Genomic DNA, 20,586 nt, shown 5'->3' with positions numbered 1-20,586 from the left:
ACGGGGGCAGCAGGGGCAGCATTCACCAAACTAATCTGACCGCTGAGCCCTCCCCACAAAACAATCTCACAACAAAATGTTTTAGGAGACAAACTTCAGGAAACTATTCCAGAAGATACTATCTCCCCAAGGACATATCAACTTTTTAGTGTATATTTTTTTGCACACACAGATATTTTGAAAATATTCAAGTAACTTCAAATCCTGGAGAAATAAGAGTGGGCTCATCTCAAATGAGCCAACTTTGAGATCCAGGGAATCGTTACTTAACCGAGAATTACCCCCCTGATCCACATAATTCCCAGCAGTGCCAATATGCCTCTGGGGACCCATGCAGTCTGGAAGGAGCATGAATCTCCCGACGGGATGAAGGATGCAGTTCAGCAGACTTAGCTGCCCTCTCTGTGGGCCCTCGTGGCTTTATTGGCAGCATCAGTGATTGCTAGTCTGCCTTCCTCAGCTTCCAGAGGGCACGGTCTCTAGAACATTCAGCACATCCCTAGATGAGACTCAAAATAATGTAGAAATCTCTACTGCAGATTCAAATGCTCGAATCTGATTGAGTTTCAAATATTGTGCAACATTCCTGTATCTCACAGCTTGTCCCCCAAAGTCATTAAAACTAATATTGGAGGAAAATTAATTTCATCTAAGACAACAAATGACTTCATGTTTTCCTTCAGCACATGCAAAGGAATAGCAGGGCCCACAGAGCGGAGCCTCACCCAGCTTCATCTAAGGGGTCAAGCCACACGCTGCCAACAGGATTTCATGTGGCAGAAAGGTTTCAGACTGTCCAACAGAACTAAGAACCACAACAAAACACAATAAAAAGCCAAATATCTTTTTGGCTTCTGGATTTATTTCTGCCCTTTTCAAAATCTCTACCTTAACAAAGGGTGTCTTAGCCCATTGCTTCTCTTTTCTCCTCAGTGCCAAGTCTTTTTCATAAAACTGCCTGGCATTGCCAATGACATCCAAGCCATCTCCACAACCCACCACCTGAACAAACACTAACTATCGCTCTACACCTTGGGATTTCTCTTCCCTATCTGAGAGCAAAATGCCCAGAAAGATGTAGAAAGAAAGGAAGGAAAATCAAGAGTTAGCAGATGTTGGTTTATCCCAAATTGGGTAGGTTCTGCCCAATTCCTTCCTCAATATTTTTGGCCCCAATTCTGAAGTTTAAATAAATACTTTCCAATACAACTTTAGATCTAAAATAGCTGGTCTATAATGAAATGCTAGCTTAATGTGAGTTCAGTTGTAGTCAAATGTGGCTTTCAAGTGTCTTCTGAGGCAATGGCCATGCACTCCCCCAGGAAAAAAAAAAATCTCCTTTCTTCAACCAATGTCACCTCCCTTACCAATCTCTTGAGAAACCATTCGCCATGATAAATGAGCAACATGAGAGTTGCTATGAAAACTATGAACTGTGGTTTTCCATGATCAGTCATTGGGGCCGTCCTGTTGAGCTGGTCAAGGGAACAAACTCCAACATCAACCACATTTCACCGTCTGCTAAACCTGAGCTTGGTGAAAGATGGGCTAGAAAATAAATACAAAGCAATGTTGTGCACAGACCCACTCCTGATGATCACCAGCCAACAGCTTGTATGAGTCCAACTTGCAGAGGGCTCTTTCCTCAGCCATCTGTCCCCCTCCTCACGGCTGTACTGTGAGGCAGCTTTCACCTTCGTATGGCCCAGAAGCATGACAAAGACAAGAAAATCGATTCCCTTTGTGATCATCAAGGCTTCTACTGGAACAAGTTCCCCAAAATGTGGCTCTGGAAGGGTGAGAGTCTGATACTGGGGAAGAAACTGAGCTTCTTATCATCACGCATTCATTTAATTGGTACCTGCCTTTGGCTAGATACTGACCTGTCTACATATAGACAGTTTTCTCTCGATATAGCTAAGGACACACAGAATTGTCAGTCAACCATATCATTTTGGATAAAGGTAAGAACTGGCCAGAACACGAAGGATGGATCAGCTCTGGTGGCCCCACCCAGGTAGAAACTGGGACACGCAAAGGATTGTAAAATCATGAACTGGACAAGGCTCCCAGGAAAAAGACTCACTGTGTAGGTATGATTCTGCCTCCTGGGAGATGATGAACCTGGAGAGCCCTTCTAACCATAAGGAGGTGGGCATGAGGCAAGCTGCCAACAGAAGAGGGCAGCGTCCAGGACTTGGTGGACATTGGGGTAGAAAGGACAGGGGCTTAGGAGGACTTGGCGAAGAGGGAGCAATGGGGGAAGGATCATGGCTCTATACTGTGTTTATGCCCGTTCCCTCCTTGGTCACTTAGTCCCATGGCCTGCAGCCGGTCACCAGCTTCCCAGAGAGGCAGTAGCTCTATTGTTCCTGAGGAGGGGAGGCTGCTGCTATCAGGGCGATGGGGGAAAATAGATGTGGTAGGTTTTGACCCACTGAGGGATATATCCATTTAACAAATAGATACTGAGTAACTGCAATGTGGTATTCTTGGTGCTGGTGACAAGTGATGGACAAAATAAATCTCTGTCCCCTGGGGGCAGATATCCCAGTAAAGGAGACAGGGATTGAAAGCCCGATGGCTCAGGACTGTAGGCCAGAGTTCACACTTTATAGGGTAAGAACTGCCATAAGAACAAAGAAACAGGTGATTGAAGTATTAACACCATCACCAACTCCCTTTTACCCTGTTGGTGTGTCCTGGGTTAGTCAGTTCATCTCTAGGCCTCTGTTTCCTCATTTGCAAAATGGGCATTGTAGGAGCTCCAGCTCAGAGAATCACGTGAGTGATTCTCTCCAGGCTGTGTGAGCACCCAGCAGAGTGCTCAATAAACAGGGGCCATTACACTATCATCATCATGCGTGTTAACATTCATAGCGCTCCCAAAGGCTCCCAAGGATGAAACTGAAACGAACAGAGCTTCGTGAGCCCCGAGTAACCAGTCCTGTGGAGCCCAAAGGCCCTTGAATAGTGTTTTGTTGTTGTTGTTTAGAAGAACTTATCTCAAGTTCTCTGCTCAGTGAGACCCTTCTGCAATGCAGGGACTAAAAGGTAATACCAGCAATACCTTAAAAACTGGGTAGCAGACTATAAAAGCCTTTTTCTACAGAGTTATACTGTTTGACATAGTAGCTACTAGCCCCAAGTGATTATTTAATTTTAAATTAATTAAAAGTATAAAATTCAAATTTTAGTTCCCCAGTCTTGCTAGGCACAATTCAAGTGCTCAACAGCCACATGTGGTCAGTGGCTACCACGTTAGACACTATAGACACAGAGCATTCTCATCATCACAGAAAGTTCTTTCAGACAGCACAACAGAACTGGTGCTGCCCACACTTATAAGCGGAACTCGTGGAGGCCTCTGTGAAGTTATGCAGAAAGGGACAACCTCATCACAGGGAGGCTACTAGGCTAATGCTGACTAAAATTCTCCTTCCAGAAAGAACTTCCTCCTATCTCCAGAGGTGGGATTGGTGCTACTTTTCTGTGATCCCCCAGTACCCTCTACACCCCCTACCTTACCATGAAACACACTGTACCATGAGGACCTGCTCACCTGTCTCTCTCCCCACGGTGGTCATTGTCCCTTCCCTTAGGTGTACACTCCGGGCAAGGCCACAGCATCCTCACTAATCTCCATGGTTTCCAAGGACAGGCCCTATCTGCTATCTAGTCTCCCTGGCTTCAGCATGTGGGCACATGACCCAGAGCAGGCTAATCCTTGGACTTTCATCCAAGCTGTTGAGACAGGTGCTGTCTCCTCCCCTGGGACCATAGCTGAAGAGCAGCCTGCAAGCCCTCAGCCATGTTTCCCATCATGAGGAGATCACCTGCCAGTGAAACAAGGTCCAAACAGAGGACGGTAGAGCTGAGGAATGATAGAAGAGATTCAAAATCCAAATCACATTGCTGACTACTGGGTTCCAGCTGCACCTCAAAACGGCACAACCCCCGGGTTTTCAGTTACATGAGCCAATGAATGTGCTCCTTGCTGAAGCTAGCTGTAACTGGGTTTCTGTCACCTGCAATAAAAGTCCCTGATGAATGCATGTCCCAGCAAGAGGGCGCTGCACCAGGGCAGAGACCTTTTCTGTCTAGTTCACATTTTATCCTCAGGGCTTCACACAGAGCTCGAAACAAAGCAAGAACTCAAGATTCACACTTGTAAGAATAAAGAAACATCCCTTCTGCTTAAGAAATGCATGCTGATCACTGATGTGTACTATTATACTACTCTACACATGGGAAGATGAGTCCTGAAAAGAAAAACATCCTAGCAGAAAATGCCCATGGATCATTTTTCCAGGAGACAAAAGATGTGCTCTCTGTTCAGAACTGAGCACTGAGTGACCGCATCATATTTATCAGGGCAATGAAACCCCTTTGGAGGATTGTGACATGTGTCTATACTAACATAGAAAAGATGCAGAAAGTTTACAAAATTCAAATTGTGCTACAAATGTCATAAAAGAACTGTAAGCATTTCTTAGTCAACTGTTCTGACTATAAAATCATTATATGTAATTAATGTCCCCTATTATATAAACTCTCTATTAGGATTCCCTTTTATTATAGACTTTTATAGAATGTTCGCGTCACACAGCCCCAATTCATATGTTGAAGCCCTAACCCCATGCATGATGGCATTAACAGGTGGAGCCTTTGTATGTTAATTAGGCTTAATGAGACCATGAGGACGGAGCCCCCATGATGGGATTAGTGCCCTTTCAGGAAAAATAGGAAACACCAGAGCTTCCTCTCTCTACCATGTGTGGACTCAGGGTAAAGGTGACCGTCTGCAAGCCAGAAAGAGGGCCCTCACCAAGAACCAAATCTGCTGGTACCTTGATCTTGGCCCTCCCAGCCTCCAGAACTATGATAAATAAATGTGTATTGTTTGAACCACTCAGCCTATGATATTTTGCTGCGGTAGCCTGAGATGATTAATACACCTTTATCTTCAGATTTTCTCATAACCACAGTTTGAGGACTTCCTGCTGGTGGACACAACGGATGATCTCTGGGTTCTTATCTGCTCCACCTTCATCCAAATGCCACACGGTGAGATGGTAAGATGTCCTCGTTGCCTCTGCAATGGATCAGCCACCCACTATGCTCTCATTTCAGGGACATCTGTTTGAAATTTACTCTCTGTTGAGTGTATCAAAGCAGACTGCAATTTGGTGATACTGGAACTTTAATAGACCACTGTTTATTATAATGTTATCTTTAATAAGATACTTATTGTTTAAATTTCCGTGAGCTCCAGGAGGAACATGCATGCCCTGCTGAACACAGCTCTTGGGAAATGTTGAATAATCTGGCAGAGCAGACTTTCGGCAGGCAAGTCTCAGGGGACAGATGCTGTGTGCAAGGCAAACAACTCCTCAGGGCGGAGGCTGGCAGTCTCTGTGACTCAAAGTGGGAAGACATCAGGTGCCTAGTCTTACTTAATGAAAACATAAAAGACTCCACTTAATTGCTCCAAGATTATGCAGGGTGTTTTTTTCCCTTCTTTTAGGTTGAGCTTGTTAATTTGTACAGCTGTGTTGCTGGCACAATTGCAGCCTCGAGTCCTGTTTTCACAACTTGTAAGCAAAATTAAAACTTCCCTTTTTAATTAAAATTCAAACCAAGCCAGAATTAAATTCCTATTGCAAAGTAGAGGCCTAGGAAGGCCCCAGAATGAACACCTGTGCACTCTGACAAATGCACTCATCTGAAGGTGCTGCTGGTGGCCCTTAGGGATGGTTTACTGATGGGTGGTGCTTTGGCCATTTCAACCCCTTCTTCCAAGAGCAGTCAGCTCTGGAGTGGGGAAACTCAAGCTCAAATTCTCCGTTTCTTATAACTTTCAGTCAGAACTGAACTCTGTCCAATGCTGACTTGTTCCTTTCCCTGATTATAATAATAGTAGCAATAATAACAATAAAAGCAAACCCTTGTCCAGGAAGTTTAAATATGGTACGTCTCATATCCCAGTTCCCCACTTTTGGCAGCTCTATGAATGAATGCATTGAGAAAGATGCTGGTCCAAATGTCTTGTGCAAGTGTACGTGGCTGTGCAGATGCCACGTGGCCACGCCTGTCCTGCACCTGACAATAGATTTCATAGTTTTTTAATGGACGTATACTTGCTGTGCAATATTATATTAGTTTCAGGTGCACAACACAGTGATTTGACATTGAAATGCCTTACAAATGATCAACACATTAAGTAATGAACATATGTCACCGAATAGTTATGACACTACCACTGACTGTATCCCCTGTGCTGTCCATTACATCCCCATGACGTATGTATTTTATAACTGGAATTCTGTACCTCTTAATCCCCCCACCTATTTTTCTCATTCCCCCTTCTTCCTCCCCCTGACAACCAACAGTTTATTCTCTGTATCTATGAGTGAGTTTCTGTTTTGTTCTGTCCGTTCCTCTGTTTTGCTTTTTAGAACCTTTCATTTTCCCCTAACGGAAGGGAGAAAAATTTTAACCTTGAACCCTAAAGGAAAATCTTACATGTTCCTTAGCCTGAACCATAACCCTCTGTGCAGGATACTCACCTGGATACTGCCTGAAAAAGCCCTTTGCACTTCCAAAGTACTGCCATATGAGAGACGGGTCCCGGTCAAAGTTATCCACAAAAACTTTGTTTAGGGATTCAGACCAATAAACTCCATTGACAATCGCTGGGTCTGAAGAAAGAGAGAGAGAAAAGAAGACGTTACAGAGGGAAGTAGGATAGAACCCGGCTGGCGTCCCAATCCCGCACAGCTGGCGGTTATCAGCACGAGGCCACCTGCAGAAAGCCGTGAAGAAAGTCACAGCTCCTGGAAACTCCATACATCGGGGGGGTCCCCGTCTTGCCTGTGCCCCCCCAAGCCCCCCAGAAGCCTCTCCTGATGGCTCCTTACATGAAAGCCACGCCCCTTTATTTGTAACTTTCGATCCCGAGCAGCCCATAGTTCTGGAGGAAGCAAAGACAAACCTTAGTGTCATTTCCCACTTTCCCCTCCTGAGTCCAAACTGAACATTAAAAATAGGAAAACATGTTTTTTTCTCACTGCAGTTACCTCAGCCGACATAGCCTCACTCAAATCCTCTCCACCTCACACTCAGAAGTTTGCTTTTGTTAAAAATGGGTAAGTAAATTGGAACTGTGTAACTGAATCTCTCTACTTCTTTTGTTCAGCAGAGTGTGAGCTCCAGGAGGGAAGGGACCACCTCCCTTCGGCCCTCTGCTGGCCCCTCCAACCAGCACGGGACAGAAACTCCAAAAATGTACAGAGCGATGGAGAGATGGCTCGATAACGGAAATGAAGGCTGTTCGCCAGGTTACACACAACCATCCACCCTCTGCCCTGCTAGCCCAGGACAGACCCCCTTCCGACCCTGCAGGCCGCACCAGTGACCACAGCCCTCCAAGGCAGGCTGCCTTCCGACCCTGCAGGCTGCACCAGTGACCACAGCCCTCCAAGACAGACCCCCTTCCAACCCTGCAGGCTGCACCAGTGACCACAGCCCTCCAAGACAGACCCCCTTCCAACCCTGCAGGCTGCACCAGTGACCACAGCCCTCCAAGACAGACCCCCTTCTGACCCTGCAGGCCGCACCAGTGACCACAGCCCTCCAAGACAGACCCCCTTCCGACCCTGCAGGCCGCATCAGTGACCACAGCCCTCCAAGACAGGCCGCCTTCCAACCCTGCAGGCTGCACCAGTGACCACAGCCCTCCAAGACAGGCCACCTTCCGACCCTGCAGGCTGCACCAGTGGAACCTGAGCAAAGGTTAGGGTCTTCCTTTGACACACCCCGCTAGTCAGTGACAGAACCTCCGATCTGTGTTTTCCCTATTTGTAAAATGGGGGTAATAGTGCCCACCATAAAAGGCTGTTTGGAAGGTTTACAAAAACAGCAGAAAAAGACTAGTGGCAAAAGGCATCCACGAAGCCATCAGTGGAGGTATTCCACTGGCCTGGAGTCCCACACCCTCCCAGAACTCCCTGTGGGACCCCAAGTCACAGCAATCCCACCGCGTGTTCTTATTCCAAAGATGCCTCCATACACAGCTGAGGGAATGGGGACACACTGGGTCACTTCAGTCCCCAATCTCGTGGTAAGACAGAGATAAATGCTGTCAGAAATGTTCCTGTAAGGTAGGTACACTGACAAGCTCACTGCAGTGCACTCCGCGCCCCCCTCCACACGGCCCGCCCTTTGCCAGCTGGCTGCCCCCACGATGTTCATTGGAGAGGCCCGAGTAGAGCCCACAGTGGCTCCTGACCCAGCGGCAGACGTGGCATCTGGACTTACTGTCTCACCTCTGGCTGCCTTATTTCTTCAGGTCACTTACTCAGATTCAACAGGCCATTGGGATCCTGACTCTCACCTCAAGGGTAAATGCTTTAACTCCTGTGAACAATACTAACCACATCATAGGCTGGGCAACTGAAAATGACCAATTCAGCCTTTTTACCGCAAAGTAATTTTAAGAAAGACTTTATCTTTATAGTCCTAGAAAATGGAGCCCTTTATGGTTCCTGTCCAAGCTTGACAATAATTATTCCGACTCACTCTCTACTACAAAAGCCCCTTAAATTAATCCTCAAAGATGCAAATACAATAATGACATTGAAAAATCTATGTCTCTTGCCTCTTCCATCAATGGCCTCAATTGTGTCAGAGTCACATAAAAACCTTCCACGATGGGAAGCAAAAATTCCAATTCACTAGCTAACTGTCTCTACATGTTAAGGAGTAGAACAGTTTCCAAGCAGACAATTCCTTTTTCTTGAGTGGTTTCTTTGCGGGTGGTAGAAGGAGGCCCATGCCTCCAGGCAGCCCTGGAAACCGAAGATTACCCCCTGGGGAAGGGTGAGCACATTCAGAAATGTGAAAGGAATGGTGGTCTGATGGTCACTTTGCCCACTCCATTTGGACTTCAGATCTTGCTCTGAAATTATCTCTCCTTGAGAAAAGGGGGCTCAATTTTCCTAGGGTGTGGTGAACAAGAAAAGTAGAACCACTAAAAGATACGATCTAGTTAAAATGGGGACTGTGTTGCACACACCCATTTGATCAAGTATCTCAAATGACACTTCCTCTGGAAACAGTCACAGTGCATTGATTTCACAAGCTTGCTTAGCAAGCAAATGAGAAGAAAAATATCTTGAATTGCTGTCCATTGTTACCATCACCTAAGAGATGGGGGGAACACAGAAAAATAGTGACATTATTAAGTGGGGCATTCATCTAAATATTTGGGATTAAAAAGGACTTCAGTTAAAAATGGCTTTCCCAGCTCACTACCAGAAACTAGAAAAGAAGTAGCCTAAAGGGTCATGCACCCTAGGTACCCAGGACCCCAGCCATTTCCACCGTTGACTGAGGAGGTGGACATTACATGGGGTGTGGACCAGCTCCCAACGTGATATTCCCTCGGTGGTTGCTGAGCAGATTTGCTTTCTTATTGACACTTATAAAAATGACAGCATCCTCCTCAGTGGCAGGCAAACTTTCTCCTTGTTTGTGTTTTGTTTCAAAATTTATTTAAAAGCCCTCTTTGCTTCATTTAGGATTTTCCAAGAGTCTTAGATTAATCTGAGCTTCAGCTTCCACCTCTACCTGTAATCTTCGTAGGGGTTTAATGTACTGTATGAGCTTCCTGTGGCTGCTATAACAAAATACCACAAACTAACTGAATTAAAACAGAAATTGATTCTGGAGGCCAGAACTCCAAAGTCACGGTGTTGGAAGGATTGGTTCCTTCTGGGGGCTCTGAGGAAGAATCTGCTCCATGCCTCTCTCCTAGCTTCTGGTGGTCTCCAGCAACCCTTGATGTTCCCTGTCTTATAGATGCATCTCTCCAATTCCTGCCTCTGTCTCCACATGGCTTATCCTTTCTGTCTGTCTGTCAGATCTCCCTGTCCTTCTCCTTTGAAGAAACCAGCCACTGGATTTAGGGTCCACCCTCAATTCAAGATGATCTCTTCTCAAAACCTTTAACTTAATCACATCTGCAAACATCCTATTTCCAAATGAGGTCACATTTGCAGGATGTACTGGAGGCCACTGTTCAACCCAGTACATGTGCTTGTACTCTCTTACTTTCCTACAATGTACCCATATTTCACAGTTTGGGTGCATTATTTTTCAAATCTGAGTTTAATAAATGCAGGTCTTTTACCCTGGGAAGGATGTTTAAAGGCCTTCTCCCTTTTCTTTATGGAAACAATTGAGATTTTTATGTCCGTATAATAATTTTATGAGCTTCCTGACTTCTGTCAATGGGTCCAACCTGTAATGTAATTTCAGTCCAACAAAGTTGGATTAAAATCATTGTCTTTAATGTCTAGTGTATGTGTCAATGCCCAGCCTTCTGTGCTCAATACAGAGAACTCCACACAACACAGTCCTTTTATCCAATGTTCCTGTCCATTCCACATCAACTTATGATTCCTATTGGTCCATGTGAAGTCCAGGAATAGCAATTCTGCTTCCTGCTTCCTCTATCTTCTGAGACATTAAATCCCCTCCAGCGCTAGCCAAAAATTTATCAGACGTTCAGCTTTTAGTAAAACAGATGACCAGCAGATGCTTAGAGAGTGAGAGTCCCACACCATCCCTGTGATCAATTTGCAATTTGTATCTGAGAAGCATCTCACACATCTCTGATCTGTCTTTGTAATGTATCATATAACCCATCAAAAATCACCTTTGCAGTTTCCTTCTTTTATTCCCTCCCAAATAACTGCTCTACCCCCTGCAGCTGGCTCTTGCTCCATGGGGTCACCTGGTATTACAGATGGCTACCATTCTCTCCGCATGCTCCCTCCTTCACACACTCACACAACTTCCCATCTCAGCTCTGGACCTTTGAATAAGTAGCCCTCTTGTCATCATCTTCCAGTCACCAGCCCATCCTCCTGAGTTCTGCCTGAGACGATCAGCCCCTTGGGTTCAATGGACGTAAGCATTTAACACAGCCACTGGCACATACAAAATGCCCCCAAAAGAGTGGCCGCTATTTACTCTGTACGTTAGTAAATGAATAAATAAGGTCCCAAGAAGAAGTCCCAACTTCTGTCCCTATTCCCTACAGTGGGTGTCCCTGGGCAGCACTCTCACTGTGCCGCAAACCCATCTGGAACTCAGGCTTTGGGGCTGGGGTTCCTGGTCTGAGGCTTCATTCAGCACTTGCTAGCTAAAAGCTCTGCACTTGTGACTTAACTTCCCTGAGTCTGGTGTCCACATCTGCAGTAGGAGATAAGACAACATCTCTTTCAAAGGTTGCTGAGAAAAGGCAAGTAAGGTTGGAGGCCTCCGTCACCCTCCGCGGGAACTTCACTAGTCACGTGATTCTGTGGTAAGCCCCACACCAACCCAGGGCAGCTCAGCTGTCCCAAGACTATCCAGGTGACACTCGTCCTAAGTCTCTTCCACCTTTATCAGATTATCAGGGCAGGCACTGTCAGTGAATCTTTCATTTATCTAATCCTTCAGTGGACATTTACTGAGCATCTACTGTATTAGGCATTCAGCCCTGAGCCAACAGACGTGAAGACAACATTTCAGCCTGAGGACGAGAGACAATGGACAAATAAGTGAGAATTCCAAATAGAAATGTGTATCACAAAGGAAATAAAAAGGAATGGTAGGCTTGAGAGCCACTTGTGTGGAAAGAAGGAAGGGGGGTTACTCAAACTGGGTGGTCAGAGATGACCTCTTTAGGAGAGACCGGACTGCTAAGCAGGCATCAGCCCAGGTGTGCCTTGGCCAACAAGAGCTTTCTAGGCAGAGCGAACGGCAAGTTCAAAGCCCTGAGCTGGGAAGAAACCAGTGTCTTGAGAAACAGGGAGTCAGAGTGTGTCACTGGGGCCAGGGGGGTAGGTAGAGCTGGGCTGGAAAGGAAGGCAGGCCACAGGGAGGACTGGAGCAGATCAGAGGTTTTCTGCCAAGCACACGTTTTCTAAGAGACATAATCTGTGCTCCACTAGCACCAAAGCCCCTCACACTTTTACTCCTGGCCCCCAAATCAAGTTCTTCTTCTTCTGGAATCTACAGCAAGCATAGCTTGCTTCCCCTAAGCAACCAGGATCTTCACAGATGCCTCAATACTGGAGTTTTCTCTCCAGACTTCAGAGTTATTGGATGCACACTCCATCTTTTTCTTCAATATTATTTACTCTCCAGCAAATTAACAGCACTGTGTTAATTTAAACTTGCCATTTTCTACCGTAAAAGATGGGTCTATTTCTAGAGACTCTGAGTATATTTCAGTGACTACAGAAAATACAGAATTAAAAACTGCTGTTACCCAAAACCATTGTTGGAAGGGAAGGGACAGAGTTCAGGTTCAACTGGGTTTTTGAAGTGTGGTCTTTGGGGGTGGGGGGAGGCGTCTCCTGCCTTGAACAAGGCTGGAGGAAGGATCTCGGGCTTTTCTAAAGGTCTTTGGAAGTGTGTGTCTCCTGAATACGAAATTACACTCAGCACAGAGAGGGGGCTTAAGCCCACGCAGGAGTTTCCCTCAGCTCTGCACGTTGGATCAGGTTCAAGAGAATGGCTGGATAGTTTTCATGTCTCCCATTTCAGCAAGTAAATGACATCTCTCCATTCACTCTGAATAGATCATAGATTAAATAATGAATAGTTTCGATGCTAATTATCAAGTACTTATATGTATTGGAAAATAGCCCTTAATGTGTGTTAAATTATAAAGTAGGTTTTTTTGCCAAACATTTACCCTTCTTCTAAACTTAGTGATGTGCTAGATATTAAATGCAGCTTTCACATTGAGTTCACAAAGCTGGAGCCAATTTCTGGACGCCCTGGGACAAGAGGGACGCGGAGGATTCATGGCCCCACGCTGACCCACTCGGGATGAAGTCGGGAGCAAGGGAAAGGCAGGCAGGTCCAGGGGCGCCCTGGGCTCTCAGCTGGACGCCTCAGTGTGCCAGGCTTCGCGGTTAATTCCCAATTGGGATTTCACGTCAACGACAAAAGCCCCTTGTTTGTTTGTTTTTGCCTTAAATATATGAACTTTAGAGCTCCCCTCCCTTAACATATTGTAAATTTCGTGGAGGAACCTGCATTTCTTCCTCCTAATCACTCCTTACTCTCCTGGGATAAAGCATTCCCTGACTTTTTTTAAAATTGATTTGAGAGAGAAGGAGAAGGGAGAGAGAGAGAGAGACAGGAGTAAGAGAGAAACACCGATTTGTCGTTTCACTTACTCATGCACTCACCGGTCGATGCTTGTGTGCTCTGACCAGGGATCCAACCCACAACCCTGGGCTATGGGGACAACGCTCTAACCAACTGTGCTACCCAGCCAGGGCCCTGAGTCTTTGTCAGAGATATTAAGAAGAAGAAAATTATATAATAAAAATGAAAATAATGATAATGAGGCCCTGGCCAGGTAGCTCCGTTGGTTAGAGTATCATCCTAATATGCGAAGGCTGTGGGTTGAATCCCTGGTCAGGGCACATACAAGAAGCAACCAATGCACAAGTAAGTGGAACAACAAATTAATCTCTCTCTTTCTCTCTCCCCCTTCCTCTCAAATAAGTAAGTAAGTAAATAAATAAATAAATAAATAAATAAATAAATAAATAAAATGTAATGATGACGACGATGATGATGACGATGATGACAGCAGCACAGATTGTCATTTCTGGAACATTTACAATGTGCCACCAATATGCAGGACCCTTTCTATGTAGGCACAGACATCTCTTTCTAGCCCCGCTTTACAGATGAGAAAACTGATCCTTAGAGCACTGAAATCCACTGCCTGAGAACATCACCTTGCCTGAGGTAGAGATCAGCTAAATTCCTTGTCCAAACTATTAGGTGGAAGAAGACTTGAAGGGAGGCCTTGAACTCTTATTTACTGCCTGCCAGAGAGTAAGCAGGCTGGATATAGCAAACAAAGCGGGTGGTCCCTGGAGAGGGCAACTGGGGTTAGGCATTCTTTGGGCCCTGACATGGCAGCTCAGCCCCTGGTGCTTGGGACGCATGAGTGAGCTGAAGGGAACCTGGTGGATGAAGATAAGGTAATGCTGGGGACTAGAGCTCCCTGCAAGAGCCCCCTGTGCACCCCCCTCAGGATCTCTGTGCAAAGCTGCCAAGGAGGCTATTTCGTCACTCTCAGAGTTTGGACTTGGGATCTAAAGTAAAGAGAGCACATATCAAGGGGTTTCTGACTCTAAAACGGCATTGGATAAATGGTGGTTATGCTGGCATTATCCAATGTAAAACACTGTGTGACGTGTGACAACTGGAGAAACAGGGAGCTGAAGAGCCAGAGTCCACCCCCTTCCTGAGGGCTTGCTCTGGATGGAAAGGGAGTAGTCTTGTCTGGGACAGGTTTGGAGACCGGGTGAGCACTGTCACCTCTTCCCACCAGCACGTAGGAGAACTAGAACACCAACCATGCAGGCCCTCGCAGAGGCTCCCTGGGACTCCCTGTCCTCCTCTCAAATCTCTGCTAAACACCATGCAGACCACCCACCCTGCTCCAGAAGCATCGGCAGTTCCTGCTAACCCATCACGCAGAGACCACCCCCTGCTGCCTGGTGCTCCAAGCCACTCTAGTCCAGCCCAGGATCCCTTTGCAAATCTGCTTCCCTCCAGCTCCCAATGACATAAGACATACGCCATGTCAGCACCCTGGCCAGTGTCACTGGGGCTTTCCCCTTTTTCCTTTCTAATTGTTATATTTATAGTAGTTGTTACTACTGTCACTGGACAACCCGCTTAAAGGGTATGAATCATGTCATACTTTCTTACATCCCCAGGAGCATTTAGCACCTGTACTGGATGTAGTATGTGTTCATTCATTCATTCATTCATTCATTCATTCATTCAGAAAATGCTTGCTGAGTGTTTGCTATGTTGCCAGGCACTGAGATGGGAGTTGGGGATAAAGCAGGGGGCATAACCAGACGTGGCCTTTAATCCTATGGCACGTGCAGTCCGTGGAGGAGCCAGGGAACCCAATACTTACTTAATTACATGTAAAATTACAGTTGTAATTAGTATAAGACGGGGCAAACCTGCTGCTAGGAAACATGTTTTGAGGGAAGGTCTTCCTAACGCAGCATTGATCAGGCGGGAATCTGCAGAATGAATAAGCACTGAAAGGGGGAGGGGCAGGGTCTGGCAGAGCCAGCTGCGAGTTTAAGTGAGAGCAAAGGAAGCAGGGAGAGAACTATCTGTTATCAGTCCCCAGAGCAATGACGGCCCCCAGAGGGCAGGTACACACCTTTGCCATTCAGAGAGCAATCAAACAACAGCAGCTGGACCAGGGCAGAGGGAGCACTTAGAGGCTCCTGCAGTGGCTTTAGGGGGACATGAAGGTGCCTGCACTGGGGTGTCAGGGTAACAGAAGCCAGTGACATCTAGAGAGGAAGTGCTCCCCAAGCACGTGCTAGTCCAGGCCCTCCACTCTGAAGGCAGGCATCTGTGCCAAGGGAGGAGCTCTCTTCCACACCATCCCGGCATCCACATGGGGAGGCTCCCACAGAAGCCTGGAGGACAGGGCTCCAGAGCACTGCACTAGGGGGAGGTAGCCCAAAGGGAGCCTGTGTGCTCTGTAGATCACAACCAAATGTAAAAAAGATCTACCGATGGCGATGGGGAAGAGTTTGTCCCCAAACAGCTGGATTGTCACAGATTTGCCAGCACCAGTTGCTCTGTAGTGACTGTCCTCAGAATGTACATCCCTCCCAGACATTCTTGCAGTGTCTCTAACTGATAGAAGTCATTCATCAGCAGCTTGAAAGAATAAAATAATAAGAAAAAGAAATCCTTGGCCACGCACATTTGGGTGCTGGAAACTCTGGCGAGGCTCTCTTGCTGGGCGCTGCTATGTGCCCACGTGGTGGCAGCGGCCCTGCACCCCTCATTCTCCTGGAAAGCCCACTCTGTGTCCAGAGGATGAGGGAACCAAGGTCTGGTGAGGGGAAGACCACACAGCCAGTTAGAAACTAGGCTGTCCCTTCACCTAAGGTGCTTTTCAGAGGAGGGCGGGGCAGGGGATGCAGGAGACGCAGGATGGGGCAGGCGGGGCTCAGAGCCACTGAGCCGGTGCCTCTGTCCCAAACACACTCTCCCTCACAGTACAGCCAAATACACTCTCACTCAATCAGTCAACAGCACCTAAAAATATCCAGGGTCCCTGAAGCCCTGCCTTGTGTTCCATAAGGGGGCCATACAAAGAAGCAATCCTGGAGAAAACAAATGCTATGACAAGTGACACACAATAAAGGACAACACCCAGTTAGAGGACACAGAGCTGTCATCATTCAGTGAGAACCCATTCCTGACACTCACTCAGCCTCCGCTCATCTCCACCTTTCAGAAGAGAGAAAGGAATTTAAGCAGCCCTTCCTTCCATCTTCCAGACAGGCCTGGCTCCCAGGAAAATATGATTTTGTGCGCCTGCCATCTACACCAATGCTATCAGTTTTTTATTGATATTTAATATAAACACAGCCCCGAGGCTAGCAGGTACCTTGACAGGGTCTGAAATATAATTGCTGGGGAACTGTACAAATGCGTGTAGCAATTAAGGAGCTGTCAGGGATATTGCTGGTGCAAAGACACAGAGCCGCAGGTTGGACAAAGGCAGAGGGAGCCGGGGCTGCGAGGAGGGACTGGGCAGCAGACCTGAACATCACCACCGCTGCGGGCCCAGAGATCACGCAGGGAGGAGATGAGTGGATTATGGACATGCAAAAAGGGAAGTGGGACAAGTTTAGCTTTGCTGATGGCTTTCAACACCCACAGGCCAAGTGAGAGCTGACCGTCCTGACTGCTGTGGCATTTATATTGTAGAGACCACATGCAGCCTTGAGCTTGGCTTCGAGAACGCCTTAGTGCCACGTTCCGGGTGCCAGTCCTATCCACACCTATGCTGTCGGTCAGTTAACAGGTAACAGACACTGCGGTGGGGGTGGGGTCGGTCACAGTGATGGAGGTGTAGACACAGTCTCCCCCCTGTACCAGAATCTCTTGTCTTCTTCTGAGATGCCCGGAGCCTTGGTTTTTGTGACTGGAAGCGGTGGGGTGAGGAAGGGAGCTGTGTCTAATGAATGGCCTGGGATTGGAGATCAGAATGACGGGGTTTAGTCCCTGTGCCTTAATTGGTTTTTCAATTCCTACGAGGGGGCCACCCCTTTTCAAATCGAATGCTGCTGCCTGAGATCTGGGCTACAGATAGCCACCAACAGGGTAGTAGGATAAAGAAATCTTGGTTTTCTGCTTCTTTAGGGAAAGAAGTGGATGGAAATAGGCTTATGCCCCGCCCTCACCACTTCCAAAGACACACACACACCCCACAATGCACCCTATGTAAGTGCTTTCAGTAGCACACAAAGAAACTTGTCTTTACCAGTCATGTATTTCATGATGCTAGAGAAATTTTAACCAACACATTGAACCCATGGATCCCCAGATTACTGTGCAGAATGAGGCTGAATTTATTTAGATAAAAATAAAGAGTTAAGTTAAAGAAAAGCATTAAGTAAGTATACAGGGCTTAAGCAGGACGAGATGAAGTCATCCATGTGGCCCATGAGTGACGGGCTGGGGACGCAGGTCCAGTGACTCAGAGTAGCAGCGTTCATCCTCTCCTCCCAGGTACCTCACTCCCAAACCTTAGCAGTGTCACCTGCCATCCCAGGCCCTTGTGTGGGATGGCAGGTGACACATAAACACAATCCTTGTATAAAGAAAATCATGCATAAAATCCTCTATGTCTTCCTGCTCTGAAGCTGACAAACTCCTGAAGCCCTTCAGTCCCAAGGCTGTGAGAGTGCAGATGTGGCCACATACAAAAGGCACTTCTAGCTCTACACCCCTAGCGAGGCCTGCAAGCAGAAGTCAGAAGTAGGGCTGAGAAAGTGCAGAAAGATGCTCCAAGAAGCAGGCATGTTCTCTGCAAGTAAACTGCAGGGAAAATCCGCCCTCTCCTTCCCTCCGGGGAGGAAGCCAAGATTGTGCTGAGGTGGTTTTGATGGATATGGCACAAGGGGACAGGGCTCACATGGCTAGAACACTAGAAGAATTTGCTTTTGATGCCCAGTTTCATGTGAATATCTACAGGTCGTAAACCCCCCCTGGATTTTATCACTGGAAGTTCAAACTGCTTCCAAAGAGCATGATACACACTAGGAATAATGCCAGCTTCCAATAATATTGGCCAAGAACTATTAACAAGGCGGTTCCAGACATCTTTCCACCAGACCTCACTCAACCTACAAATTCTTTTGTCAACTATTTCTTTGGCTTGTTAAACAATAGCAGTTGGGACAAATTAATTGAGACCAAATGATTGAGTTTATGGACCTTCAGTAGCTGGTGCACCCTAACTCCTGAGTGGCAGGGACCCATGCTTAAAGGTGCCTCCTCTTATCACATAATAGCTCATGAAAAATTAAAAGGTATAGGTTCAATTCTATTAAGTAATCATAACTAGGATGCCTATATAGTTTATCAACCAAACTGGGGGCAAAGGGGAAGTTTTATTACCATATATGGACTACCACTGTAAAGTGGGCGGGTCTGTCCTCGGCAAACCAGAATGGATGGGCACCCATTGATAACCCACCCCATTTCACAGGGCATAGAATTGATTGACTCTGTGTGTGTGTGTGTGTGTGTGTGTACCTGATATAACCATGATGTGTAGTTGGTTGATTAACCAAAATGAATTAGAACAAAAAAATCATTCTTAAAATGACACACCAAATGCCTTCTTTTAACGCTTAGCCAATCGTTGCCTGTAGGACCATGGCCTTTTGTGTATTGCATGCATTTTACTAGCTGTGGGCATTCAGCATGCTCTAGACGCCAGCCTACATGTTTCGCTGATGGGAGAAGAAATGGAGAACACTAAATCCACTAAATTGCTTAACTTGAGGTTACTTAAGAGTTTCTACTGTACTTATGTCAATGCAACCTCTACTTCTTCAAGCTGGGAATCTGTCCAACTGAAGAAAACAAACATCCTACTCAAAATACCTTAAAAAATACTCGGCCACATAACTAAGATGAGTAGAAATGGCTTAAAGGGTAGACTGATCCAGAGATTACCAACGGTTTCCCCAAGAACCTGGCTTCCAACTTTCTTTATATTTCTGTATCCCACTGAATTGGCTCCATCCTCAGACCCTTCCCCTCACACATCCTGGCCTTTTACCCTATAGCCCTCACCCCAGCCTATTCAGCCCATCCCCTTATAGGGCCACAAAATTGCTGTAGCACTTATAGTCATCAGTCTTTCCCCCATGCTTCTCAGGCATAGAATGTGAAATCTTCAAATGTTTCCTTATTTCAGTTGACTTTGATCATGGTAGACCCATCCCTAAACTAGTCGACACAGAGGGGTGATGAGGCAGCTTATCAAGCGGCCTCAACCTGTTAAGCCTTGGGTCTGAATTCAAGCCCAGCAGCCATGAAAGATGGGATCCTGAAGGGAATTCAGGGTGCCACTTTGGAAAAGTAGAGATAAAGAGCCTAAACCATAAACATCTCCAAGTTTCCAATATGGTCACAAACACCCGAAGAGTCATCTCAGAGGCCACGAAACCCATGTGACTCAGGATTTCTCCAAGCACTAATTCAGTTAAAGAACTTAAATTTGGCAGAATCATTCCCCAAGTGAAGCATTTCCATACCGTACTGTTGTATAAGAAATATGTTGAGCATTCTAAAACTGCATGATAGATAGAAGGAACTTTATCAAGGAAAGTTTAATGAAAAGACAGATCACTGGGGATGCAAAGAAAAATATCAAAGAAGAGAGAAAGAAGTGCTTCATGGGAAATAATGCTCCAAGGCCAGCAGATTACATGCTACAAATAACAATGAAAAAGAAGGAAATGTCATTGTTACTATAGTAAAACCAACCAGGCCATACATACTTAACAGGAACTGCATCAAGAAGCTGGCTCTACAAAACAACGTATGACAAGGACAGGCCTTCAGACATGCAAGTTGATCTCCAAAAACCTTCCAGGACACAGCTCCTTCCCAATTTTAGCTGGCATTGTTTAAATGAGAGAATACTTTTAAGTCAAAGTTTGAGAAATCTTTTCTTAAAAATTTTAGTAGTCCAAATGTTATTTTCACATTTGTAGAAATAAATGTGCTTGGAAAGATCCAGCAATAAAAACGGTAAAACTTTTATATCATGATGGTGGTCTGATTAAATAGTTTGGAACATATTTCAAACTGCCAGAAATACAAAATAAATCAAACCTCCAGTAACATTTTAGAGTCCTGACACATTTGATGACTAATTTTATTACAGCAGCTAACTAGATATAAGATAAGCCATCTACGCAGCTAGTATCCAATTAAGCTTCTTTATTTAATCTGCCAGGATTTCACTCTTTGGTCTGCTCGATTATTTTTAAATAGCTTGGTTCTATTTTGCATGTGAATTAAAGGACATGTAAATGTAAAGTTGCTGATATTTCGATAGCATTTACATGATTATAATATAATGAGATGCTTGTAAGAACTGAAAGCTATGTTACTCAAGTAATATGCCAAAGCTAGGCCCATCTA

General features: G+C 45.9%; 1 protein-coding gene across 1 annotated transcript in view; it reads right to left on the bottom strand.

The window, feature by feature from the left end:
- The window catches only part of CACNA2D3 (calcium voltage-gated channel auxiliary subunit alpha2delta 3), a 556,479-nt gene that overhangs the window by 420,637 nt on the left and 115,256 nt on the right, over nucleotides 1-20,586 (bottom strand). Inside the window, exon 4 of the mRNA XM_087825134.1 lies at nucleotides 6,570-6,701. Within this exon, the coding sequence (XP_087681260.1) occupies nucleotides 6,570-6,701 (132 nt within the window). The remainder of the gene's footprint in view (nucleotides 1-6,569; nucleotides 6,702-20,586) is intronic.

The sequence above is a fragment of the Miniopterus natalensis genome, chromosome 15 (assembly GCF_054644295.1).
Source record: "Miniopterus natalensis isolate mMinNat1 chromosome 15, mMinNat1.hap1, whole genome shotgun sequence".
In the NCBI taxonomy this organism is placed as follows: Eukaryota; Metazoa; Chordata; class Mammalia; order Chiroptera; family Miniopteridae; genus Miniopterus; species Miniopterus natalensis.
The sequence above is the reverse complement of the archived record's forward strand: the minus strand, read 5'-3'. Positions and strand labels throughout refer to the sequence as shown.